The following is a 27962-nucleotide window of genomic DNA, read 5'->3' as shown; positions in this document are numbered from 1 at the left end:
TAAATAGCTACATGGACACGCTCCTCTGACAACTCCACTGTTGTCACACCTCGCTCAGTTATTGATATGTGTGCTCAAACCTCTGTAGTTAATAGCGCCAGCGAATAGCCAGGACAAGTAACATCGTCTCTCTGGACTTAATAATGTGTTTTATGCATCTTCAAACCAGGTGTTGGTTTCAAGGAGTAACCCGGGCGCCGATGTTACTGTAGGTATTCGCGCAAAATTACTCACGTTTCTACGGGAATGAGGCTTAATTTCGTGATTTACGGCATGGCTTGTAAATTTCTTGGAAGAAAGTCTGTTTTAGTAGGATATTAACTGAACCGTTGCAATACAAAGATGCGTAGCTTGTTCGTTTATGAAAGGGGACAATAAATTAGATTGCCTGTACAGATTTTCATCACATTAATATACTTCCCTTCACATCCCGTATAACGTCACTCACTTGTCAGGAAAGGAGTAGGAGTTGGTGTATATGAAAAAGGGTTAACAGGCCTACACATGGTATCACGATCGTATGGAACCAAAAACATAGATAAATGAATAAGTATCAATTCATCAAAAGTTTGTGTAAAGCAGAAAATAAATTCTCACTGCAGAGTGGTGGAAAATATTTATTAACAAAAATAGGAACAAACGCATCACTTACGGCGATCATTCTTCAGTAAAATGTAATAATGAAATAACTTCAGTATTACGAGTGAACAACTTACGAAAATGGTACCTACTACTTCTTATTACTGTTATTCATTTTTCGTTATTTTTTAAAAAATATCTCTTACTTTAGTAGGGGTACCATTTTTCTTATTATACAGTGAAACATGCCACGAAACTGTTCATTTCAGAATTGATTTTTGGTTGTCAAATGGTCATATGGCTCTAAGCACTATGGGACCTAACATCTGAGGTCATCAGTCCCCTAGATTTAGAACTACTTAAACCTAACTAACCTAAGGACATCACACACATCCATGCCCGATGCAGGATTCGAAACTGCGACCGTAGCAGCAGCGCGGTTCCGGACTGAAGCGCCTAGAACCGCTCGGCCACAGCGGACGGCTTGGTTGTCAAAAAGCAACTTTGTAATTTTCATGTTGCAGTTCGTAGCATCTTAAATGAACATTGAGTTGAATCAGCTGCGCAAGCGGAGAAGGCGGAGAAGATGTAGCACAGACAGACGACTGCAGAAGCCAACTTCAGCCGGATCCAGCTAGATCCAACGCTCCTTCAGACGGGGTTTACTTCCTCCTCAGCTGGCATGTGCCCAGGTAGAGGATGGTCACGCCTGCAACAAAGACAGTCACGCGCATTACATAATATCTACTTTTATTCGTTTCGTGGAGTTTACATCTAGTCTAAAAAGGTCCATTACAGACCAGCTCCTCGGGAGAGGATCTGGTTGCGGATTCCTTTCAGAATTCGTTATCATATTTTTCTGAGATTGATAGACTCCATACCACATATTAAACCGAGTCCAACGCAATTTTAAGAGTGCGGTAGGAAATAGGACTATACAGAATGAAAGGTTACTGGATTCTAATTCCCCTGAATGTTTTGACTTGTCCCACACACCTCCTGTCACATACTTCTACTCTTCTTCCTGATGGCGTCTTAATTTAACAACGAGTAAACTGTCTTGCCTGTGAGGCATTGGTGTTGGGGAAGATAACAGTGATAATAGGGACAATCATTGCACTGCAGTAATGTGATCAATTTTGTAGTGAATCGTAATTTGATTTTCTCTCAATTATCCTCTCAATCTCACTTGATACTAGCCGCTTTATAGTGCAGAATGATAAAGAAATAGAATGGTTTTCTGGCTCCTTTTTTTATATCATAACCTTGGCAGATTATACTCCACATTAGTGGCCTCCCCTTCCCCTCCCATCCTCCAGTCACCAGTTATCCATCTCTATTAACCACAGGTGGAAAACCTCCGAAACTTAAGAGGAATGGCCAAGATGTATCGGCATCGCATGTAGAAACCTATTACTCTTTTAATCCTAATAGCACGAATCTGTGTCAAGTGAAATGATTCATTCTAGACGCGCTTGTAGCAAGTGTCAAAGCAGAAAGGATTTGAAGAAAGTAGCACATTATGCCGCACATTTTCATTCAGATCCGTTTTGTTGCAAGTTAACATATGCTGCACGAACTGATATTTCGTTCTTTTTGATTCAGCTACAAATATACACACATCAAGGAACGTTTTGCATCACCCCGCTTCCCAGGACTCCTGAAGATAGACGTAGACTGTGCATATTGTATCACAGACACAGTCCCTATGACTCTTCAAAGATGTCACTAATCCCGCCCAAAGCTGTAAATAACCATGCATGAGCAGCGCCTATTAGATGGAGGGGGTCCGATAGACGATCAGTTCCAGTCATTCCACCAGGAAGGAGGTACATGGTTCGTGTTGTCTGTAGTTTAACTATGCCTAGACGGTCAACACCGCGATTCGATCGCGTCCGCATTGTTACTTTGTGCCAGGAAGGGCTCTCAACAAGGGAAGAGTCCAGGCGTCTCTGAGTGAGCCAAAGCGATGTTGTTCGGACATGGAGGAGATACAGAGAGACAGGAACTGTCGATGAAATGCCTCACTCAGGCCTCCCAAGGGCTACTACTGCAGTGGATGACCGCTACCAGCGGATTATGGTTCAGAGAAACCTTAACAGCAACTGTTGTTGAATACTGCTTTTAGTGCAGCCACAGGACGTCGTGTTACGACTCAAACCGTGCGCAATTGGCTGCATGATGCGCAACTTCAGTCTCGACGTCCATGGCGAGGTCTATCTTTGCAACCACGACACCATGCAGCGCGGTACAGATGGGCCAAACAACACGCCGAATGGACCGCTCACGATTGGCATCACGTTCTCTTCACCGGTGAGTGTCGCAGACAATCATCGGAGACGTGTTTGGAGGCAGCCCAGTCAGGCTGAACGTCTTAGACACACTGTCCAGCGAGTGCAGCAAGATGGAGGTTCCCTGCTGTTTTGGGGTGGCATTATGTGTGGCCGACGTACGCCGCTGCTGGTCATGGAAGGCGCCGTAACGGCTGTATGATACGCGAATGCCATCCTCTGACCGATAGTGCAACCATATCGGCAGCATATTGGCGAGGCATTCGTTTTCAAGGACGACAATTTACGCCCCCTTCGTGCACTTCCTTCAGGATAACGACATCACTCGACTAGAGTGGCCAGCATGTTCTCCGGACATGAACGCTATCGAAGATGCCTGGGATAGATTGAAAAGGGCTGTTTATCGCCTACGTGACCCACCAACCACTCTGAGGGATCTACGCCGAATCGCCGTTGAGGAGTGGGACAATCTGGACCAACAGTGCCTTCGTGACCTTGTGGATAGTATGCCACGACGAATACAGGCATGTAGCAAGAGGACGTGCTACTGGGTGTTAGAGGTACCAGTGTTTACAGCAATCTGGACCAGCACCTCTGAAGGTGTCGCTGTATGGTTGTTCAACATGCAATGTGTAGTTTTGATGAGCAATAAAAAGTGCGGAAATGATGTTTATGTTGATCTCTATTCCAATTTTCTGAACAGGTTCCGGAACTCACGGAACCGAGGTGATGCAACCCTTTTTTGATGTGTGTATATTTTCTTTAATCATAAAATAAGTAGCACAAATTCTGGAATATGTGCTCTGTACGTAACCTGAATGTTACGCGTAGATGCGGAGTATGGAGCGTGTGTAGAGTGTTTTACAGATGTGTACGTACTGAACATGTGAGCACGAGTTAACCGACTTTGACGGTTGGATGATAATCAGCGCAAGTCGTAGCTTTTCGAAAATTACTCAAGAATTTCATTTTATTACGTCAGGATGTCCAGGGTGAAAGTACGAGTACAGTGTCTCAGTGAGAACGTTTCCACACGCATAAATAGCCGCAGTAGAGGACCAAAAGAGTTTGACGAACGTACGTCAGGCCGTCTCCGCAGAAAAATGCGACGTGATCGACGGTCTGCTGTGCATCAGATCGATGTCGACCGGAGTGTGCTGACTCGGGGAAATCAATTCTGCCAGGATTGTACAGAGACAAATGCAGAGATTAAGCTTGAGCAGTCGATGCCATCTTCTGTCCTTTGCTCGTATATCGACAGGAAGGGTCCGCGAACGACGGCACTAGACCGTGGAATAGTGCGGGCTGTCGTGTGGCCCAGTGAATTTCAGTTTCAGTTTGTGAGGGACCGCTTATATCGGTCCTCTTAAATTGCCTTACCCTGAAATGAGTCGGTGTAGGCACATCATGATGGGAATTCACATGGTGGAGAGGGCAACTTCTGTCTGGACAAGGGGGCATTTTCCATGAATTGATAAGGGGTGTGTCCAGAAAGTTACGCTATTTTTTAACCAATAGATTTACTGTAGAAACCGTTACAAACGTTTAATGCTATTCAAAATAGTTCCTTTCGGCAGCTACACAATTTTTCGAGCGCCTATGCCAATCATTGTACGCGTCATGGGAGGCTTCAACGGGGACCTCGCCGAAGGCTCTAGTCACAGCGCCTTAGACGGCTTCAGTGAATCCAAAACTGATTCCTTTCAGGACATTGTGTGTCCCTGGGAAGAGAAAGAAGTGGGCCAGAGCTATGTCTGTATCGTATAGACGGGTTGCGTCAGCGTTGCCATACTGTGGTTCGCCAGGTACTCGGGGATGCAACGAGTGCTGTGGCTCGGAGCGCTGTCATTGTGGAGCTCCCAGGTAGTGACAATTTCATTTCTCACTCGGAAGATCTTAATTTTTTCCAGCACATCAACGTAATATGCAATGTTCAAGATATGGCCTTGAGGAATGAACTATGTGTGGACCACACGTTTGGCGTCGAAAAGGCATTCAACATCGTCTTCACTTTCGACTTGCTCGTTCTTGCTTTTTACAAAGTTCTGGGGATCCAGAGGTGTGCTACTCGCAGCTTTGACGTTTTGTTTCTGGATCGTGCTCGAAACACCAAGTTTCATCCCCGGCAATGCCACTGACCAAGACAGAAGTTCCATTACCACGCATTCGAGAAATTTAGTCGCAACAATCACCCGGTGATTCTTCAGATCGTCCGTGAAAAGCTCTGAACTGCCTTAGCACACTACTTATTCATGTGTAATTTGTCTGTCACCAGTCCCTGTACAACAGTTTTCGGAATGTTGAGACTTCCTGCAATCATCTGGACCCTCAACTGGCGGTCGGTATTTATCAGATTGCACAACCGCGTCAAATTGTAGTCGGTTGTGCTGGCTGACGACCGTCCAGCGCAGGGTTCGTCGACCACCTCTTCCCATCCTGCCTCAAATGCCTTCAGCCACAGCGAAACTTGCGAAGACTATAGAACACTGTCCCAGTAAGCTGTCACAGTCAGTTGTTGGATGTCTGCAAGTCATTTGTTCAGTTTCGAACAAAATTTTTTTTAACACATTACGTTTCTCGAGTGAAGATTCCATAGTGTTTCGCGGCACAGGCGCTAAACAGGGGTCCGTGGACACAACGAATTGATGCCCCGACTGCTCGGAGCAGACTGGCGAAGGCATCGCTTTGAAGCTGTGTCTCCATCTCCACGGAGCGCCGCTGCTGGTAAAACGATCGATGAACTGAGATGATGGTCGATAGCAGCGTGAATTACGCAGTCGCCAAAGAGTACATAACCTTGACGGCGCACACTGACACTATGAAAATGTTAAAAACAAAGTTATGTCCCGATCTGTTTGTGAGTATGTGATCTCTGTATCGTGCAAACAAAATGTTGCAGCTATTCTTGAAGGCTAGTTAGAGATTCTAAGTGGCTCCTGACAACATGTACAACGACGAAATGCAGTGCTGTGAATTTCAATTTTTGTTGAAAGTGATTTTTAGTTTGACTATTCATCTGTTCAACTGTAGTGATGTCCTACGAGTGGACTGCAGTCTGGATAGAGGACTGAAGGCATTCTTTCGCAAATAACAGTTCATTTATTCTTCGCAAAGTAAGTACTCATAGAAAGCGGAGATTTTTACAAAACAATTATAATATTTGCCAATTTCTGTGCAGTCAAGCAAACTTATTAATTCAGATCTAAGCTATTATTGTGAGACAGCAGTTATACGCAGATAATTATTTGGTTCTTGGAGTAGACAACATTCCATCAGAACTACTGACAGCCTTGGGAGAGCCGGTCCTGACAAAACTCTACCATCTGGTGAGCAAAATGTATGAGACAGGCGAAATACCCTCAGACTTCAAGAAGAATATAATAATTCCAATACCAAAGAAAGCAGGTGTTGACAGATGTGAAAATTACCGAACTATCAGTTTAGTAAGTCACGGCTGCAAAATACTAACGCGAATTCTTTACAGACGAATGGAACAGCTGGTAGAAGCCGACCTTGGGGAAGATCAGTTTGGATTCTGTAGAAATGTTGGAACACGTGAGGCAATACTGACCCTATGACTTATCTTAGAAGAAAGATTAAGGAAAGGCAAACCTACATTTCTAGCATTTGTAGACTTAGAGAAAGCTTTTGACAATGTTAACTGGAATACCCTCTTTCACATTCTGAAGGTGGCAGGTGTACAATATAGGGAGCGAAAGGCTATTTACAATTTGTACAGAAACCAGATGGCAGTTATAAGAGTCGAGGGACATGAAAGGGAAGCTGTGCTTGGGAAGGGAGTGAGACAGGGTTGTAGCCTCTCCCCGATGTTATTCAATCTGTATATTGAGCAAGCAGTAAAGGAAACAAAAGAAAAATTCGGAGTAGGTATTAAAATCCATGGAGAAGAAATAAAAACTTTAAGGTTTGCCGATGACATTGTAATTCTGTCAGAGACAGCAAAGGACTTGGAAGAGCAGTTGAACGGAATGGACAGTATCTTGAAAGGAGGGTATAAGATGAACATCAACAAAATCAAAACGAGGATAATGAAATGTAGTCGAGTTAACTCGGGTGATGCTGAGGAAACTAAATTAGGAAATGAGACACTTAAAGTAGTAAAGTAGTTTTGCTATTTGGGGAGCAAAATAACTGATGATGGTCGAAGTAGAGATTATATAAAATGTAGACTGGCAATGGCAAGGAAAGCGTTTCTGAAGAAGAGAAATTTGTTAACATCGAGTACAGATTTAAGTGCCAAGAAGTCGTTTCTGAAAGTATTTGTATGGAGTGTAGCCATGTATGGAAGTGAAACATGGACGATAAATAGTTTGGTCAAGAAGAGAATAGAAGCTTTCGAAATGTGGTGCTACAGAAGAATGCTGAAGATTAGATGGGTAGATCACATAACTAATGAGGAGGTATTGAATAGAATTGGGGAGAAGAGGAGTTTGTGGCACAACTTGACTAGAAGAAGGGATCGGTTGGTAGGACACGTTCTGAGGCATCAAGGGATCACCAATTTAGTATTGGAGGGCAGCGTGGAGGGTAAAAATCGTAGAGGGAGACCAAGAGATGAATACACTAAGCAGATTCAAAAAGATGTAGGCTGCAGTACGTACTGGGAGGTGAAGCAGCTTGCACAGGATAGAGTAGCATGGAGAGCTGCATCAAACCAGTCTCAGTACTGAAGACCACAACAACAAAAACAACAATCGTGTGGTGTCTCCATCGGCCGATAACCTATATTCCGTGGGCCTAGATCCCAACTGATCGACAAGCCATATCTGCCCATGAATAGTAATAACGTGAAGAATATAAGTCAGCCACAAGTTGTATCGAGTGAATGGCGCATGTAACAATAGTTCCTACGTGTCTTCACTGATCGGCCAGAACATTATGACCACCGAACTACTATCGACATAAACCCGTCCAGGTGACAGCAGCGTTATCTGATGAGGAATGACTCCAGCTCAGACAGACGCGCAGTGCATGAATTTTATCAGCGGGCGCGCTATCCGTGTGCAGAATGGGTAACGCGAGCGATCTATCTGAGTTTGACAGAGCGCAGATTGTAATAGTCCGTAAGGAACATTTCGGAAGTTGCACAACTTTCTGCGTGTTCGAGGATTGATGTAGTGACTGTCTTCAACACGTGCCAAGACCCAGGTGAAACCACGTCAAGACGTCGTGGGGTTGGGAGGCCACCCCTCATTTCAGATGTCGGACGTCGTAGGCTGGGCAGATTGATAAAACAGGACAGGCGGCGAACTATGGCGGAACCAACATCAGACTTTAATGCTGGGCAGAGTACAAGTGTGTCTGAACTCACAGTGCACCGAAAACTCCTAACGATGGGCCAGTGCAGCCGACGACTCATGCATGTGCCAATGTTAACATCATGGCATCTGCAACTTAGACTTAAGTAGGTACATGACCATCGGCAATGGACGATGGCGCAGTGGCAGAGCGTTGCATGGTCTGATGAATACCAATACCTACTTCATCATGCCAATGGGAGGGCGCGAATCCGTCGTATTCCATGAAACAGCTCCTGCGGAACGAAGACGAGCTACCAGCGGCTCCATTATGCTCTGGGGAAAATTCATTTGGGCATCCATGGCTACAGTGGAGCACGTGCAAGGCACCGTGACGACCAAGGAGTATCGTGCACTGATTGAGGACCACGTACACCCCTTGATGACGATCATGTTTCCTGACTGCAGTGGCATTTTTCAACAAGATAATGCGCCATATCGCAGAGCCAGGAGTGGGGCAAAGTGGTTCGAAGACGCAGTGGCGAGCCCCAACTGATGTGCTGGCCCCCAGTTTACGAGACCTGAAGCTGGTCGAACACATCTGGGATGTGACTGAACGTAACGTCAGACGTCATCGCTCAGCTATCTGGAATTTACGGGAATTATGTCACTTGTGTATGCAGATGTGGTGTAAAATCCACCCAGAGACCTACCAAGGCCTCATTCCTTCCATGCCACGACGCTTCACCGGTGTTATTCGTGCCAAAGGTGGACATACCGGCTATTACATAGGTGGACATAATGTTCTGGCTGATAAGTGTGTAAGGTTGTGTCCACCGAAGGATGGCTCAGTTAAGGCCTGGGCTTTTTTCATATGATCGCAATTAGACTCCATTATCCGGCAGCAGGAATCAATGACAGATGCAAATTTTGTATTGGGGGAAGTGTTGTACCTATACAGTGTACCTAGGAATACATGATGATTTTTGGTTGGTACTACAGTCTCGTGACTGATTTTAGAATCACATGAAGGAATGTGCATTAGAGACTGCCATAGCAGTTTCCACTATGTTCTGCAGATTTTGCTGTTGCTGTACGTGAGGTTTTGTTTTGCGTAGCATTTGTAAATATTTCGAATTTTACACATTTAAGTGCTTTATAATATATTAAAGCTGTTTGTAATATGTCGTCAGTTCTTCAGCTATAAAATTTTATGGCAAGCAATGTAAATTCTACATATTTCCAAAACTACACTCCTGGAAATGGAAAAAAGAACACATTGACACCGGTGTGTCAGACCCACCATACTTGCTCCGGACACTGCGAGAGGGCTGTACAAGCAATGATCACACGCACGGCACAGCGGACACACCAGGAACCGCGGTGTTGGCCGTCGAATGGCGCTAGCTGCGCAGCATTTGTGCACCGCCGCCGTCAGTGTCAGCCAGTTTGCCGTGGCATACGGAGCTCCATCGCAGGCTTTAACACTGGTAGCATGCCGCGACAGCGTGGGCGTGAACCGTATGTGCAGTTGACGGACTTTGAGCGAGGGCGTATAGTGGGCATGCGGGAGGCCGGGTGGACGTACCGCCGAATTGCTCAACACGTGGGGCGTGAGGTCTCCACAGTACATCGATGTTGTCGCCAGTGGTCGGCGGAAGGTGCACGTGCCCGTCGACCTGGGACCGGACCGCAGCGACGCACGGATGCACGCCAAGATCGTAGGGGAACGCACCGCCACTTCCCAGCAAATTAGGGACACTGTTGCTCCTGGGGTATCGGCGAGGACCATTCGCAACCGTCTCCATGAAGCTGCGCTACGGTCCCGCACACCGTTAGGCCGTCTTCCTCTCACGCCCCAACATCGTGCAGCCCGCCTCCAGTGGTGTCGCGACAGGCGTGAATGGAGGGACGAATGGAGACGTGTCGTCTTCAGCGATGAGAGTCGCTTCTGCCTTGGTGCCAATGATGGTCATATGCGTGTTTGGCGCCGTGCAGGTGAGCGCCACAATCAGGACTGCATACGACCGAGGCACACAGGGCCAACACCCGGCATCATGGTGTGGGGAGCGATCTCCTACACTGGCCGTACACCACTGGTGATCGTCGAGGGGACACTGAATAGTGCACGGTACATCCAAACCGTCATCGAACCCATCGTTCTACCATTCCTAGACCGGCAAGGGAACTTGCTGTTCCGACAGGACAATGCACGTCCGCATGTATCCCGTGCCACCCAACGTGCTCTAGAAGGTGTAAGTCAACTACCCTGGCCAGCAAGATCTCCGGATCTGTCCCCCATTGAGCATGTTTGGGACTGGATGAAGCGTCGTCTCACGCGGTCTGCACGTCCAGCACGAACGCTGGTCCAACTGAGGCGCCAGGTGGAAATGGCATGGCAAGCCGTTCCACAGGACTACATCCAGCATCTCTACGATCGTCTCCATGGGAGAATAGCAGCCTGCATTGCTGCGAAAGGTGGATATACACTGTACTAGTGCCGACATTGTGCATGCTCTGTTGCCTGTGTCTATGTGGCTGTGGTTCTGTCAGTGTGATCATGTGATGTATCTGACCCCAGGAATGTGTCAATAAAGTTTCCCCTTCCTGGGACAATGAATTCACGGTGTTCTTATTTCAATTTCCAGGAGTGTAGTTGGATAACATGTGGACGGTAAAGTTATTCTTCGTCGGTCATGGACTGTGTTATATGTTGAAGCAGAGCAAGGCCTTTGCCATGGAACATGTGATATTTGCAAATTAAAGGCCTCAACAATTTTACCTGACCTGAAAATGGAAATTAGTGCTAGTTTCCGCAGCTTTAATTTCAAAAAGCAGTTGCCTTTAACTGTTTTTCTATAGTACTGCTCCTAACTCTGAGGTGACAAAAGTCATGAAATACCTCTTAATATTGCGTCGGACTTCACTTTGCCTGGCGTACTGAATCAGGTCGACGTCGCATGGACACAGCCGTACACAATTGCGTAAGCGTTGCCGGTGCAGGATTTTGTACACGAACTGACCTCTCGATTATGCCCCATAAATGTTCTATGAGACTGACATCAGACAATCTGATCGGCTAAATCATCGTATTGCCCGGAACGTTCATCTAACCAATTGCGAACAGTTGTGGCCCCGTCACATGTTTGGGAACATGAAATCCATGAATGGCTGCACATAGTCTCCAAGTAGCCGAACATAACCATTTCCAGTTAATGATCGGATCAGTTGGACCAGAGGACCCAGTCGATTCCACGTAAACACAGCCCACACCATTAAGGATCCACCACCAGTTTGCACAGTGCCTCGTTGACAAGTTGGCCTGCGCCACTGTAACCTACCATCAGCTCTTACTATCTAAAATCGGGACCTATCTGACCAGGCCCCGGTTTTCTAGTTGTCTAGAGTCTAACGGACGAGGTCAAGAGCCAACGAGAGTGGCTGCAGGCGATGTAGTGCTGTTGGCGAATGCACTCGCGTTGGTCGTCTGCTGCCATAGCCAGTTAAAGCCAATTTCGACTCGCTGTCCTAACAGATACGTTCGTCGTAAGTCCTAAGTTGATTTATGTGGTACTTTCACGCAGTGTTTCTTGTCCGTTAGCACTAACGAGTCTACTCAAACGCTGTTGCTCTCGGTCGATAAGTGAAAGCCGTCAGCCACTGCGTGGTCTGTGGCACGAGGTAAGGCCTGATATAAGGTATTCTCGCCACATTCTTGACACCGTGGTTCTCGGAACAGAGAATTCCCTAGCGGTTTCCGAAATGGAATGTCCCATGCGTCTAGCTCCATCATTCCGCATTCAAAGTCTGTTAATTCCGGTCGGGCAGGCATGATCACTTCAGACACCTTTTCCTATGAATTACCTGAGTACAAATGACACCTGCCCTTTGACATCTTGTGTACGTGATACGACTGGCCTCCGTATATGTGCCTATTGCTATCCAGTGACTTCTGTCACTTAAGTGCAATTTGAATTGACTTACTCGTTATTGGTGTCTAGTAGAGTAGTTGTTTAACAGATAGGCTGGTAAATACCATATTAACAAGATTTTCTTGATTCCTACACTTTTTAAATTTCAATAGAATATTTTTTTAGGTATATGACCATGATGTACCTCGGAGCATGTCTTATTGTTTGGAAACAACCTGAAATTTCCGGAGAATTTTTTTTTATTTCATAAAACGTCTACAGCATATAAAAAGTGAATGCCATTATTTAAAAATGACATAACAAAACTATATTAAATTTCCACAACAGTGAAAGTCTGACAAGTTTCCCAAGTTACAGACAGACCTTCTCCTACATTTTTGTACACCATTTGCTTCCTTTTCTAGTATTTGATGCCGTTGACGGAAACACCAAGTTTCATAAGGACGAAGCGACTTGTCACCGCTCTTTGGCTGCTCGCAGGTAGTTAGACGAATACTCCAATGAATTCAAAACCATGGCTGGCCCCACAGATCCTTGAGCAAATCGAGCGTTTTTAGGATGCTGTAGTCTACTCTCGATGAATCCAGCTCCAACTACCCAAGAACAACTGTGTGTTCCACTATTAGATGCATGAATCAATATTTCTCCAAAACGATTCCAACACCTCGTAAAGTTCTCACCTCAATCGGTTACTACACACCGAAAGGCGACTCGCTATCAACATCATATCCAGTGCATTCCAATGACTTTTTAAAACAAAAATATGACACCACTTGGAACAACTTATCCTGAATGGTCGCTTGCTCTAATATGGATATATTTCTCGATGCACTCAGTAGCTGAGTATCACGTTTATTGCACATGACAAAGTAGGACAGACTTCTAATGCGAAAAGAGCATGTGTTAAATGTTCGTCAATTACAAATCATTTCTATGATCAGAATCCTTTCTCTGCACTGCAGTTGGAGTTTCGCTTGAATGTAATTTCGTGTACTACACAGTAAATACATCAGCCGCCAGACGAATGAATCAGAGTAGTGCGTAACATGAGTGGCAAGATAGAGAACAAACACCGGATAAAAATAATTCTTAGCATTACATGCGTCTTGACATGTTTCAGAAGTTATCACGTAAGTAACGAGAAACGTCCAATTGCAACACAGGTAACAGCATCGCATACTGATAACTCAGACACGTATTATTTCCTCAGACGGAGAGTGTTATCTATCACGCCATCACATATTCACTTACGGCTATAAAAACTAAAGTATCAAATGCGCATTACCTTGACTGATGGTCTCACAGACAAATGGAAATGGAATTTAAAACGCAGGATAATTCAAGCAGCAGATGATTTTCTATTTTGCACTTAATTTCTTAAACACACGAATAATTAATTGAAATCTCTATGTACCAAAACCGTTTTGCTTAACAAGGAATATTCTCCTTGCTTCACGCAGGAACTCAGCTGCAAGACTGATTAAACGTGAGCTTTCTTTTTCTATCTCATTGGCCTCTTAGAGAAAAGGATACACCTCGTTTTCATCTTCCCAGCTCTTGTCAGCTAGATCTGTAACGGAGAAATTTGCAAACACTGGGGTAAGCGCTACTGGCTCATTGACGTGCAAACTGGCAAAACTCGTGGCCCCTCTGCTTCAGCCGAAACTGAAAACCGACCGGCACAGACATTAAGGACTCACTGAAAAGTTGAAGAAACTAAAGCTTGACCAAACGACATCCTGGTCAGATGTTATTTCTTCGTTTACCAGTTTGGTACACAAAGACTCTCAGAAGCAAGTCGGTTCCATTTTCTCACTGGACGTTATCAAGCAGCTTCAAACTGTCTCACTAAGAGCTGATATATATGGAGTGGGTACTTATACGAAAGTCTGAAAGACATCGCCATGAGTAATCCACTTCGGTGGCTGTCATTTTCTTCATGTTGCATTTTCAAGACAGCCAAAGGGCTTGGCATTTTGTAAACGTAAGGTGTGGTATCATTACACCGATATCTTCGTAGTGCCGAGCTATGGTAGAGAACGGCTCGGTGACTTCTTCAGGCGTCTGCACAGTCTCCACGTCAGCATTAAATTTATTATGGAAGCAGAAAAGAGTGAAGCCATAATGTGTTATCTATACATCCGTAACATAACCTTATTTTGCCCTCTGCAATACGTAACGACATCTTGCTGAAAAGTGAAGAGGTCCCACCAGCAAACTGAGGCAAGAACATTAGTAATACACAACATGATATTCACGATCACCAGTAGATAACAAATAAGGATTTGAAAACATTAAATAAAACGGAAAAGGATACAAATAGTCTAAATTAATATTATGTAAGAGGAGTGGATTAAATACTACAAAAACCTCTGGTATGATGCGAACTAGACAGATAAACAAGAAAAGTACACAGAAATGGTAGTAAAAGGCCTAGAGGACCTAACAATAAGAGAATTACTACAAAAACTGAAGAGTAACAGATTTAGATGGAATTAATGCAGAGTTGAGGGTTATCATTACAACTTACAATTGTTGCATATGTTTCATATATGCTGGAAGAAAAACGTGTACCAAGGAATTGGAAGAAAAAGAAAGTAATGTCGATATACAAGAAAAGAGAAAAAAGTATACGTGAAAACTACAGAGGGATAAACTTACTTGAAACGGCATATAAATTTTATTCAACAATTTTAAACACTAGGCTGAAAATAATAGCAGGGTCTTTACTTGTGAAAGAACAGGTCGGATTTAGAAAGGTACAATCAACGACCGATGAAATTTTTATTTTACGATAGCTTACTGAAAAGCAGAGAGAGTTTAAGAAAGAGAGACGCAACGCTTTTACAGATTTTGATGCGGCTACCGATAATGTGGATACAGAAAAATTATGGAGAATAACGGAGGACAGAGATTATCCGATATAGCTTACATCAGCTGTCTAAAATTGGTATAAAGAACTATCAGTAATCTTACATATAGGAGGTATATGTACGGAACCGATACAAAGGCCTATGCTATGCCCTAAGCAATTCAGTGTTTACAGTGACGTTGCAGATCGCAAATGACTCTTAGGATAAATACTGGGGTCCATCTCAATAACACGATAAAGCTAAAATCAGTCCTTTATGCTGAAGAATGCTGAAGATTAGATGGGTATATCACATAACTAATGAGAAAGTATTGAATAGGATTGGTGAGAAGAGAAGTTTGTGGCACAACTTGACTAGAAGAAGGGATCGGTTGGTAGGACATGTTCTGAGGCATCAATGGATCACCAATTTAGTATTGGAAGGCAGCGTGGAGGGTAAAAATCGTAGAGGGAGACCGAGAGATGAATACACTAAGCAGATTCAGAAGGATGTAGGCTGCAGTAGGTACTGGGAGATGAAGAAGCTTGCACAGGATACAGTAGCGTGGAGAGCTGCATCAAACCAGTCTCAGGACTGAAGACCACAACAACAACAACATGCTGATGACCTAACGCCGATTTTCTTCAAGAGAAGATTATTTGAAAGACGTGATTTACGAACTAAATAAAATATGTACAGAATATAATATCAAAATATCTTTTAGTAAATCTAAGTCAAAGGCATTTTGTGAAAAATATCCAGTCAGAATTAAGAAAGCAGGTAACTAAAAAAACAACTGAACAGGTAAAATATTGGATGTAAAATATCGTATGAATCGAAGAAGATATGCAGATCAAATTGAATAGATTTGGAAGTATCTGTGGAACAATTAATACGTAGAACTTCAAAACATAAAATACAGGATGACATGCGACTTAAATTTTTTTAAAAGTCACATTGTCAACCTATTATACGAAAAAGAATAGAGTGAGTTGAATAAATGTTAAGAAAAGCAAATACAAAGGATAGAAATTAGATTTCTTAAGGTGGTGAAGGAATGTAAAAGAATACATAAAATACAAAATGAAGGTATTCGAGAGAAGCTGAGATTTTGGAGTGTTAAAGAGAAATGGATGAATACAAAAAGGAATGTACTTAATATCTACAAAGAAGGAATCTGGAGATGATGAGCTGCAAACCAAATAGGTAAAGAGAGTAAGGTGGAGACCGTGACAGACCGGCCAAAATTGGCCTAATACGGAAATTGCAAAAGAAAAAGATGATGATGTTTGGTTTGTGGTGCTCTCAAGTGCGCAGTCATCAGCGCCTGTACAAATTCCCAACCTTTGCTCATTCCAATCTCGCCACTTTCATGAATGAAGATGAAATGATGAGGACAACACAAACACCCAGTCATCTCGAGGCAGGTGAAAATCCCTGACCCCGCCGTGAATCGAACCCAGGACCCCGTGCTCGGGAAGCGAGAACGCGACAGCGAGACCACAAGCTGCGGACAAAAAGAAGAGGAAGAAGATCTTGCTAATAAGGAATATTCATTAAACAAGATGATCATATGTTTCCTTCGCCTTTTTGCGATTTCGTCCGTTTTATCTGAGATAGTAAACTTTGAACTTGGGCAACCTTTCGGTATTTACACGTTGTTAAGAGGCCTCTCGACCGGTATTCTGGTGATACTCACGCTGCCCACAAGTGTTGGCGCACTCCACTTTCTGTGGGTTGGTGTACGTCTGGTTATCAGAGCCGCACACGGGGTTGTACTGCGGCGGCGTCGGGCAGTCGCAGGGCACCGGAGACGCCGGCGCACCCGTAGATGTCGGTGGGGGTGGCGTCGGTGGCGTCGGCGGCGGCTGTGGCGGCGTCGACGTCGTGGTGCTGGTGGTGGCGCTGTCCGGGAGGTCGGGCGGCAGGGTGAGCACCCCGGGCCACCAGCCCTGCCGCCCCTGAGGCAGCGATACTGCCACGCCCACTGTGAACAACACGCGCGCGGTGTCACAGCACTGGAAGTCACGTAGCCCTCGGCTCGTCACCGTGATCGGCGACTCGAAATTACATTTTGTGGGCAAACACCTCTGAAATTCTGAGTGGTGTCGGGTTGTGCACGCAAAATGTTAATCAGGAGACACAATTCGACAACAACATGGACCTATTATTTGTTGAAATTGTAAGTAGCCTGTCTGTATGTTCGCAGCGCTATAGGCTGTGTTAATATCCCTGACAGCGCTCTGCGCTCTCGGCAAGAGATTCTGTGGTTGGACGGACTAGCAGCTAGCGAGTGGATAGGGAAGTGCATGAACTTGATATTCTTCGTGGAGACTCTGTGCTGGTAGGACACGCATTGTAAAGTGAGATAAAATGTTGTGTTTATAAGAAGATACGCTAGGAAATGTATGATGGATATTTGGTTGATAATGTTTGGGGAGTGGAATTATTGACAACTATATAGGGTGTTACAAAAAGGTACGGCCAAACTTTCAGGAAACATTCCTCACACACAAAAAAACGTTCTGTTGCTGTGTGTTTCCATTCCATGATTAATGTGATTTGAAGAGAATTAATAAAATGAGCTCTAACATAGAAATTAAGCGTTTCCGGACACATGTCCACATAACATCTTTTCTTTATTTGTGTGTGAGGAATGTTTCCTGAAAGTTTGGCCGTACCTTTTTGTAACACCCTGTATAATTTTTGGAACTCGATGTCATATGGATAAGGTAAAATTTTCTCTTCAACAAAATCTTTCTTTGGCTAACCATATGCTTCCTACTAGCTAGAATCTATAGTAGTTTATTTAGCTGGCTGCAGTCTCTTGTCATTTTCAGAAACAACACATTGATTCAAAATGAAGATGTTTACACCAATGCTACAGCGTCCATCACACTTTATCAGTATAGTGAAAAAACTGAAAGAAAAGGAAAGGAGAGTCCTCATCATGAAACTTAATATCAGCTGCCACAGAGGAGTTCTTCAAAACTTTAAACCGAGAAAACGATGGAAGAATACACACTAATTGATCCTATCTGAGGCACCCCCGTTTTGCAGATACTGTACTGATTTCCTCAAGTGCAGATAATGTTAAACAATAAATGGGTAACTTAATGGAGCAGCTTTGAATCGAAATTGAAATAGAATTACAGTAAGACAAACATTATTTATATTACAGTTGAAGTCACGAAGGATGGCGGTCGAGTTTAGGCTTGTTCTGCGCACCTACGTGCCAGGCACTTAAATGTGATTTGCAGAGTATCCATGTAGATGTAATCTTCGACAGCCAGTGAGCGGTCAGTAGTGTTTTGAACGCTCTGCTGTGAATGCCGTAGCTAATGTGAGCGTAAATGTGATCGTAGCGAGCTGTTAAGTGAATTTCGATTCCATTTGTTGCGAAATGTCATCGCTGATTGTGGTGGTAAGTGATAAATTCTGCATAAGCAAGCAAGAGACATAATATGCAGGATATACGCTTTGTTCAAGCGTACCGCAACTGTCGCTTAGAATCGTCAACAATGCAATGCCCGTCCGTGCCTTGACATGCGCAAACCGCCACCGTTCGTGGATCGGACTATAGCATATCGGAAAGAAAATAGTTCAAATCATCAATGAAGTCATGGACCCATATGGTGACACAATAGGAAAATAAATGAACGAAAGTGTAGAAGTGCACTGTAGGACTTTAGCTAAACTTTTTCAGAAATAATCTTGAGAATCGTCAAAAAAGTAGAGTTTGCTATCAGGTATATTACCAGCCTTAACTTACGGCGGTGAGAGATGATCTCTGAATGCGAGAACCATTCAAATATTGAGATTTGTTCAGCGAACAATGGAGAGATTTTTGTTGAACCAGCTAGGAGGTACAGGAACTAGATCAGAAACAAATCAGAGTGGGTGTGGTAACTGTGGAGGTAGCCAAGACATGTTACTTCACCAATTAATGGCAGATAGGTTATGGAATATGTTTTCTGGATTCCAGATTAAATGAAACATTGGGAATGATGACCTAATGGAAAGTGGGTAGAGACTTTAGATGGTACACAAGAGTAAAATGGATATGTACTCGTGCCGCTGAAGATAGTAATGTACACAAAAGCTGAACGTTGGCCAGCAGTGAGTAGGTGAAATGGCTGATAGTGATGGTGGCCACAGAGAAATCAAGTATGGTGACCGCCGAATAGAAGTTCCAACGGTCTATAAATCGTCCAGGGGAATGTCAACCGGTTGGCGCCTCCGCAGAAGTGAGCTCCAGTCATCAGTCGGTCGTTTTTGTTGCCCTCGTGAGCAACGGTAGCTGATATAAGGACGACAGCAGTTTGAAGCCATCCGAGAGAACAGCTTCATTTTCCCGGCGGGGTCAGCTTCATAAAACTGACTGACCATGCACAGTCTGGCTCCAGTTTAGTTCCTCACCACTGAACTGCTGATTGCCGTACAAGTGTGGGTCCCTACAGATCTCAGAGAACTCCAGGCTTATCACTACTGCAATGTTCGTTCTGGTGGCCTAATTGTAAAACACTGGACTTGAATAACAGATGTACGGTATCAAATTCTGACCTTACGAAGGAATTTTTTCTGTCTGCCTTTAACTGGTATAGGCTGGAGACGAGCAAGTCGCCGAAGTGGCGTCCAATTGAAAGACGTACATCAGGATGTCAGTCCACGCGAAATTATTGTTATTATTATTATTTTAAAACTATTACAACAAACTAACATACTATTCACTGGCGTAGAATATAGATAATTACTGGCGTAATAAGTATGAATGTCAAAATTCCAAGTAATGAAATGGTGGCAGTAATATTCGCATAGGAAAAATTATGTAGTCAGAAGTAACACGGCCTACATTCCTGGCGGCACGACACAGAACTTCGACAGCGATCGTTTATACAGGGTGCCTCAAACCATTGGTGTTACCGCTAGATTATCCCCTACAATGAGTATTTTGAGATAAGAAACTAATGGTCGGAATGAATGGTTCAGGCGGCACGAGGTCCTCAGTGACCAGTGCTTGTGAGGAATGCTGTGTTTCGTAGCAAACGAACGTCTGTTGCATCGTCGTTGGTGGCGCTATCTTAAGAAAGATTGACGTGTCCAAGACGCAGTCTCCCACCGCATACAATCAACGACGCTAGTCGAAGATGTAGCGTTACTCGTCACATGAACTTGCAAGCATGTACATGGAATATATATAGTAGGATGCAGAACACAGGAGATCAAACGACTGCACAGAGAATAGTTCTCAACAGGCGCCATTCTGTTCAGGAGAAATTATTCGTCGTGAACCGTGAACAGAAACGTACCGGAAACTGTATCATTAAAGTAGCAGGGGTCCCCATAAAGAATTGTTCAAATGGCTCTGAGCACTATCGGACTTAACATCTATGGTCATCAGTCCCCTAGAACTTAGAACTACTTAAACCTAACTAACCTAAGGACATCACACAACACCCAGCCATCACGAGGCAGAGAAAATCCCTGACCCCGCCGGGAATCGAACCCGGGAACCCGGGCGTGGGAAGCGAGAACGCTACCGCACGACCACGAGATGCGGGCAAGAATTGATCGTTCTGCACTACTGAAGAGGTGGTATTGGATAGAATTCATGAATCACTATTAATAAAATATTCTGGGCTGTTATGCCGCGGTCGAATTGATTTCACATTAGAGCCCAACGTTTCGTCCCCGGCTGCGGAGGACATTTTCAAGGGGGATCTTCGCTCCTTTTAATGTTATGAAAACTAAAGGTGGAGTAAGTGGCAAGGAAACGAAAGGGAAGGTACTATTGATATCAGCGGCATCAGGACGTTCTGCAGTATCTGCGGCGACTAGTGAAAAGAATCTCCTGCTTATTATGCAGTTGCGCCATCCGGACACGGTATTTATCGCAAATGCGCGGACGATCTCGGAGGGCCTCCAGGCCGATACACATTCTTTCCTAGTGCCACCTATCCCCAGTCCCTTTCCACGTCCTCCATCCCCGCTACTTAGAGATTACCGCAGGAGGTCGGACGTAACTGCGCACCCTCACTGAAGGTGGTGGATTCATTGCCCATTGGAGGAATTCTGTGTCAGTGTTTCGGACAGACACCATGCATTCATATAATTATTTGAATGTCCAATTCACGTCCTGGCTCGCTACTGGGTGACGTCAGTCAGTAGAGAGCCAAGGTATCAATCGGACAGTCAAAGCATCTACGATCACCCTTGAAAATGTCCTTCGCAGACGGGGACGAAACGTTGTGTTTAAATGTGAAATTCATTCGACCAAGACATAATAGCACGGAACATTTTATTAATTGTGATATTGCCGGCCGCGGAAGTTTGGAAGTTTACACTTTACAAAATTCATGAATACATACCCACCAACAGGCCCATGAAAAACACACATTGAAAGAAACAGTATGGAGAAGATTCTTGGGGCCGAACGAGTATTAACACAGATTGCAGTTAAGAAATGGATTATGTTGTTAGTTTCTTGCATTTAGACTGCTTGCTTGTATTTAGCCTGGCTGTCATAGCATTGAACAATTGTTACGAACTCAACGTGTTGTTATTATATGTGAGTTGTCTTCTTCAAGAAAAGACTGCTCATTTCCGATTATTAATATATTATCTCCTTCTCGCTATTATCACTACGGATTTCGAATATTGAGTATGAATTTATTATCAGTCTTAGGATAATTACATTACAGGACCTATTACTTTAGGATATGAATTAATGTCTCATTTTGCTCAAATCTACCGTAACAATGTATCATTTCGTGCTTCGGAACAGGTGCTCTAAATAAGTCACCAACCTCAAAATAACTGTGAAGCATTTGACACTGGATTTTAACGTTCAGTACACCGTATGTGTCCGCATCTATATTATATGGAAATTATTTTTGTATGACACGTCACGTGGACACGTGGAGTAGCCAACAATGTACTGCGAAGTACAGTAACGAAGTTCAGAACTATATTTCCATGTTATTATTTTTGTTGAGTGTTCTACGATCCTCGATGGTTTTGATATTAATTTATGACATTACTTACAAATACATCAACACTTTTGTGTACAGATCTATGCAAGTCGTAGAAACTGCACTGTGCTGCACTCATTGCAAAGTTCTGCATGGCATGTAAATATCTTTGTGATGACAATAAACTTTTATGTAGTGTTTTTATTCCGCTTATGTGTCTAGATAACGTAGTAGAGCTTGCTGCAAACGCAAACAAATTCGATTGTGTTTCTTGTTACTTCAGAGCTTCATATTCTCATACTGTAACGTTAATTATACACGAAACTACAGTGAAGAGCCAAAGAAACTGGTAAACATACCTAATATCGTGTAGAGCCTCCGCGAGAACGCACAAGTGCCTCAACACGACCTGGCATGCACTCGGCTAATGCCTGAAGTGTGGCTGAAAGGAACTACACCATGATTCCTGGAAGGCTGTCAATAAATCCGTAAGATTACGAGTGGATGGAGATCTCTTCTGAACAGCAAGTTGCAAGGCATCCAAGATATGTTCAGTGGTGTTCATGTCGGCAGAGTTTGGTGGTCAGCGGAAATGTTTACACTCAGAAGAGTGTTCCTGGAGCCACTCTGTAGCAATTCTGGACCTGTGGGGTGTCGCATTGTCCTGCTGGAATTACCCAAGTCTGTCGGAATGTACAATGGACATGAATGGATGCAGGTGATCACAGAGGACACTTACGTACGTGTCACCTCTCAGAGTCGTATCTAGACGTATCAGGGGTCCCATATCACACCAACTGCACACGCCCCATACCATTATAGAGCCTTCACCAGTTTGAACAGTCCCCTCCTGACACGCAGGGTCCATGGTTTCATGATGTTGTCTCCATACCCGTACACGTCCATCCGCTCGACCAGGCAACACGTTTCCAGTCATCAACAGTCCAATGTCGGTGTTGAGGGGCCCATGCGACGCGTAAAGCTCTGTGTCGTGCAGTGATCAATGGTACACGAGTGGCCTTCGTCTCCGAAAGCCCATATCGATGATGTTTCGTTGAATGATTCGCATGCTGACACCTGTTTATGGCACAGCACTGAAATCTTCAGCAATTTGTGGAAGTGTTGCACTTACGTCACGTTAAATGATTCTCTTCAGTCGTCATTGGTCCCGTTCTTGCAGGAACTTCTTCCGGCCGCCGCGAAGTCGGAGATTTGATGTTTTACCGGATTCGTGATATTCACGATACGCTCGTGAAATTGTCGCACGGGAAAATCCACCTTGGAGAGGCTTCACACAGCTAGTGCGCCGACTATAACGCCCCGTTCAAACTCATTTAAAATCTTGATAAACTGCCATTGTAGCAGCAATAACCGATGTAACAACTGCGCCAGACACTTGTTGCCTTACATAGGTGTTGCCGACCTCAGCGCCATATTCTGCCTGTTTACATATCTCTGTATCTGAATACGCAGATCAGTTGCTTTGGCACTTCAGTGTGAAAATATCCTTCTAGGCGTTCGTGTAACAGCATTTTGGCGAAACATTGTGCCAACACTGTGTTTGCTTTTTGTCGGCAAATCTTACCAGCCCCGGACAACGTTATCAAGATTACATACATTTACGTAACAAAACTGCCGCGTTTCTGCAAGTACCGGCCACCAAAATATCGCCGGATCCGGCTCCACAGTCTTCCAGCACTGAGCGACGCCACATGCGGCCTTGAAGCTTTGATTCCATCAGACTACCTTCTGCAAACATTACGCTACATGCTGGCCCTGCCCAAATAAAAAATAACTTGCGACACGCTCAAGGTGGGCGAGCGCAAGGATAACGATTTTGCCGCAGCTGGAATCTCACATGAACATTCCCCTAGGCGAAAATACAAGAGCGAGATTATGGTCGGCAGCGGCATTTCTACACCGGACCTACTTCTGGCTTCGTTGATGTTTGTTAGTAATTTCTTTTGTGTTACGTCTACTGATACTGCATAAAATAACCCAACGATCACAGCTTCTTTCCTTGTTTCCCGATAATCATTAACCAACTTCCATTTCTTCCCATCAACTTTTTATCAAAAAAATGGTTCAAATGGCTCTGAGCACTATGGGACTCAACTGCTGAGGTCATTAGTCCCCTAGAACTTAGAACTACTTAAACCTAACTAACCTAAGGACATCACACACATCCATGCCCGAGGCAGAATTCGAACCTGCGACCGTAGCGGTCGCGCGGTTCCAGACTGTAGCGCCAGAACCGCTCGGCCACCAGCGGCCGGCAGCATTTTATCCATTAATAAAAACAGCTAGAGCTTTCTTTCAGAGAGTCATTGTTCTTTATCACTTCTGTCTTAAGTGTCTTGCTATCATTTTTCATGCGATTGTCCGAATTCCCCCCCCCCCCCCCACCCCCACCACAACTGAGACCATCTGTTTTCATTCAGTATCATTTCCTTGACCCTCATGGAAAACGATCCCACGAAACAATGACAGCGTTCTGAAGGACTGAGGTCTTTATTGTCTCGTTGACCTGCGATATGTTGTACATGAACAAACGGATACAGATGTTCCGACAGTATGTCTTAGAATCGTTTGTCGATGATAGACTACGGCAAAAGTGTCAGTGGCACTGCTTTACGACATAAGAACTCACACGAGTACCTACTGTCTGATCGAAGGTGTCGGGACACCCTACGGAATACGATGTTGACCGCTAGATATGACAAGAACAGACCAGTCAGTATAAAAGGAGGCAGACAGAGCTTTCTTGTCAGTACAGTATCAGAAACAGCAGAATGGATTGCCCAGTAGAGCTCGGTCACTTCGAAAGTGGACATTACATTGTATCTCACCTGGGTAACAACAACCATCAGGGACATTTCAACCCTCCCGTAGCTGCAGAAGACGGACGTTGATGATATCATTGTGAAGTGGAAACGCGAAGGAACAACTACAGCTAACATCCAGGCCTCCAGATCGCAGACACTCATATCGGTAATAAACGCTGAGTGTCCGTAGAGTATCAACCGAAACACCGATTTAGTTCGTGCTGTGTGCTGTCGTCCAATAGAACATGCGTAAAAGGTAATTAACATAGGTTGCAAGTGCTACTCTGAGACGAAGAGGTTGGCGTAGAGGGTGATTTCACGGAGGGCTGCATCAAATAATTCAGAAAATGCAATGATGTCTTGTACGAGTAAACATCAAACAAGCTTGCTTGCGTCTTTGATGTTTGATCTTTACATGACTATCACACATACGCAGTTGTATTAAGAAAGGAATATTTTAAGTTTCATTGGGCATTGCAGTTGTACAGCGCATAGCTGAATACCTTTTAGGGAACCGAAGATGATCAGATTCATGACCGAAATCGATCACCTTTAATAAAAAAAATTGTACGGCTCTGTATTATACAATGCAGCTCTTAACTTTTTTCCTTTGTTTGACTGTAATAGTGCTACAGAAGTTTTCCACACATTATACGATTAGCTGATTCCATCCTCAGTATATTCGCACTGTGTGTCGGCATCTCACAAATTTGCGTAGAGATGCAGATGTTACTTGGATATTAAGTGTATATTTATGTGTGATCTGCTAATATTGACCATTTAAACCAGGCAGAAATCAGTAGACTATGTAAGACTGACATATTTTTGTCTAATTATTAGAGCTACAAAATGACTTGCCTTAATAACTTAACGAAGGTTGTAAACCTCATTTACAAGTAGAAGAAAGTACCGCTTGAATACCTTCAGCAATATCAAAAATATTTCTGATTAACAGCTTCAGTGTAATGGTGGAAAAGACAATGAAACCATTACGTTTTACTCCAGATAAACAAGAACATCACTTTCCAAAAATTAATACTCTATGATGAAAGTGGAAATTAACACAAACTGTTGCACTTTCAGGCATAACTTGTAGGCATACATTTTCCTTGATAGAAGCAAACAAAAAAATAATTGGGAAAACGGGTATATGACCAAACACCGAGTGTGTATTGCAAAATTCGACTTTTACTCTCTGACAAATGTTACAAAGAATAATTGTAGCCAATGAATCAGATAAAATAAAATATTTGTGAGGTCAAGTTTAACATAAGGACATGCGATCTAAATCGATTCTTTTCTATTTTGTAAGGAAAACAAAATTGACGCATTTTAATCCTCACGAAGATACAGTTTTTGCCTCATTAATATCAAACAAGGTGAAAATATGGTAAAGGTCTCTAAAACTAAATGTAAAATTTCAGTCTATTGGCAGAATTTTTCAGTTATTGTATCATGTAAAAAGGAAAACGAATTTTTGAAGGCGGTGCTAGAATGCCACTAATATACAGTAGCATTTTGGCTGGAATTTCAATAGTACGATATCAACACGTCACAAAGAAGAGACTATATGGCCGCCTATAACACATCGAAACTACATCCATTGTTGAAATTCTGTATAACTTTAGAGAAGTGTAGGAAATACAAGGGAGTTTTGCGGGAACCAGTAGTGTCGTATAAAGTAAACCGCCTGGAAGAACGATATGTCGAGCTTATTCGGTAGTAAAACTTGCGAACGAGCAAGTTCAAATGGTTCATATTGCTCTAAGCACTATGGGACTTAAATTCTGAGGTCATCAGTCCCCTAGACTTAGAACTACTTAAACCTAACTAACCTAAGGACATCACACACATCCATGCCCGAGGCTGGATTCGAACCTGCGAATGTAGCAGCCGCGTGGTTCCGGACTGAAGCGCCTAGAACCACGGCCGGCGAACGAGCAAGTATAATTGGACGCAGTGTGAAGTAAGTTGGACGTAGATTCTGAAATCCACTTTCCACTTGTGAGAAAAAAATTGTTATTACTCATAGGCGACATATATATATATATATATATATATATATATATATATATATATATATAAGGTCGTTTTCAATCTGAAGACGATTTCGCAATGTTTTACTAGGGATGGCCCTTGCCTTTCTCCGACCTATGAACTGGCTTACCCACTCTATTACAGGCGGACGTACAGTTTGCTGTGGACTTTACATCATGGCGAAATTCAACATTGCTAGAGGAGAAAGATGCGATTAAGAAAAATAGAAAATAAATAAATCCTGGGACCGACTGGAGACTGAAACGCAGACCTTTCGATTTGTGGTCTGGCACTTGCCCACTGTGCTAACGAGCCAGACATATTGATACTTAATTAAACTTGTTACCAGTTTCAACCATCTTGACGTACTGCAGATTTTTGGTTTGTCAGAAATTGAGGGAAATTTCAACGCACCGCTCGAACTTTGTATCAGTCATAAATATGACACAAAAATGTTTCCACAAATGTGTAGCGGTGCAGGGAAACCTATTTGGACACGATTCTCAAGCGGAGATTTCTGTAACAAGTAAATTTTGTTTGTAAGGAAGTATATGAAGACTATTACACCAATAATTTGTGGGAATGCAGCCGGGTGACGTCTTCGACAACCAATAGTATTACTACGGGTAAGCACCCTGTAATTTTCAGGGAACAAAGGCATTTGTATCCTGAAAATGATGGGGTCTTCTTCAGTCAAAATATCAGCGGTTGTCGATGACGTCACCCGGCTGAATTCCCGTCTGTTGTTTGCATATTTCATACGCCGGGAGAAACTCAAGTTTCACATGAAGAATATTGCTGGCTATGTGCTGGTCGACTACTTAAACCGTTTGCATGAAATGATAGTGGGGGTTATGCACTTGGGATGTGAATGAGAGCAAATGAACAGAAACAGTACTTGAGATGTGTGTTGCAATACAAATGATGACTGCAGACAAGTTTATGAATTAGGTACGAGAAGTGATACATTTTGCACAGTCGGATCTATAACAGTAAGTTGTAAACGCACAGGATATTGCTATTCTTATTGGAAAACTCTGCACTAGTTCAGAGACGGGCACACAACAACAGGTGTGGCGCCTGCAGTACTCACGAGCGCACAGCAGGAGTAGCCAGGCGGTCGTCATGGCGGCGGAGGCGAGACTAAGGACCGCGAGCGCGGCCGGTGCGAGAAGTAGCGGAGCTGGGCGTGCGCGGGGCAGTCCCTGGAGCCTGAA

The 27962-nt window shown here is 43.8% G+C and overlaps 1 protein-coding gene across 1 annotated transcript; it reads right to left on the bottom strand.

The window, feature by feature from the left end:
* Positions 1-612: 612 nt before the first annotated feature.
* Positions 613-27962, bottom strand: LOC124548858 (4-O-methyl-glucuronoyl methylesterase 1-like). The gene is made up of 3 exons (XM_047125199.1): positions 27839-27962; positions 16612-16899; positions 613-1288 (listed from the first exon to the last, which is right to left on the bottom strand). Exons 1-3 carry the CDS (start codon positions 27870-27872, stop codon positions 1242-1244), a joined length of 369 nt encoding a protein of 122 aa, XP_046981155.1. The 5' UTR covers positions 27873-27962; the 3' UTR covers positions 613-1241.

This window comes from Schistocerca americana, chromosome 1 (assembly GCF_021461395.2).
Source record: "Schistocerca americana isolate TAMUIC-IGC-003095 chromosome 1, iqSchAmer2.1, whole genome shotgun sequence".
Classification (NCBI taxonomy): domain Eukaryota; kingdom Metazoa; phylum Arthropoda; class Insecta; order Orthoptera; family Acrididae; genus Schistocerca; species Schistocerca americana.
The sequence above is the reverse complement of the archived record's forward strand: the minus strand, read 5'-3'. Positions and strand labels throughout refer to the sequence as shown.

What these genes read in the sequence shown, in the direction of transcription:
- LOC124548858 (XM_047125199.1), bottom strand. Translation starts at nt 27,872, where the DNA reads ATGACGACCGCCTGGCTACTCCTGCTGTGCGCTC. An exon ending in GCTACTCCTGCTGTGCGCTC is followed by an intron (nt 16,900 to 27,838) that starts GTGAGTACTGCA and finishes TGTTGTTCACAG; the next exon opens with TGGGCGTGGCAGTATCGCTG. An exon ending in CGCCAACACTTGTGGGCAGC is followed by an intron (nt 1,289 to 16,611) that starts GTGAGTATCACC and finishes TCTTTGTTGCAG; the next exon opens with GCGTGACCATCCTCTACCTG.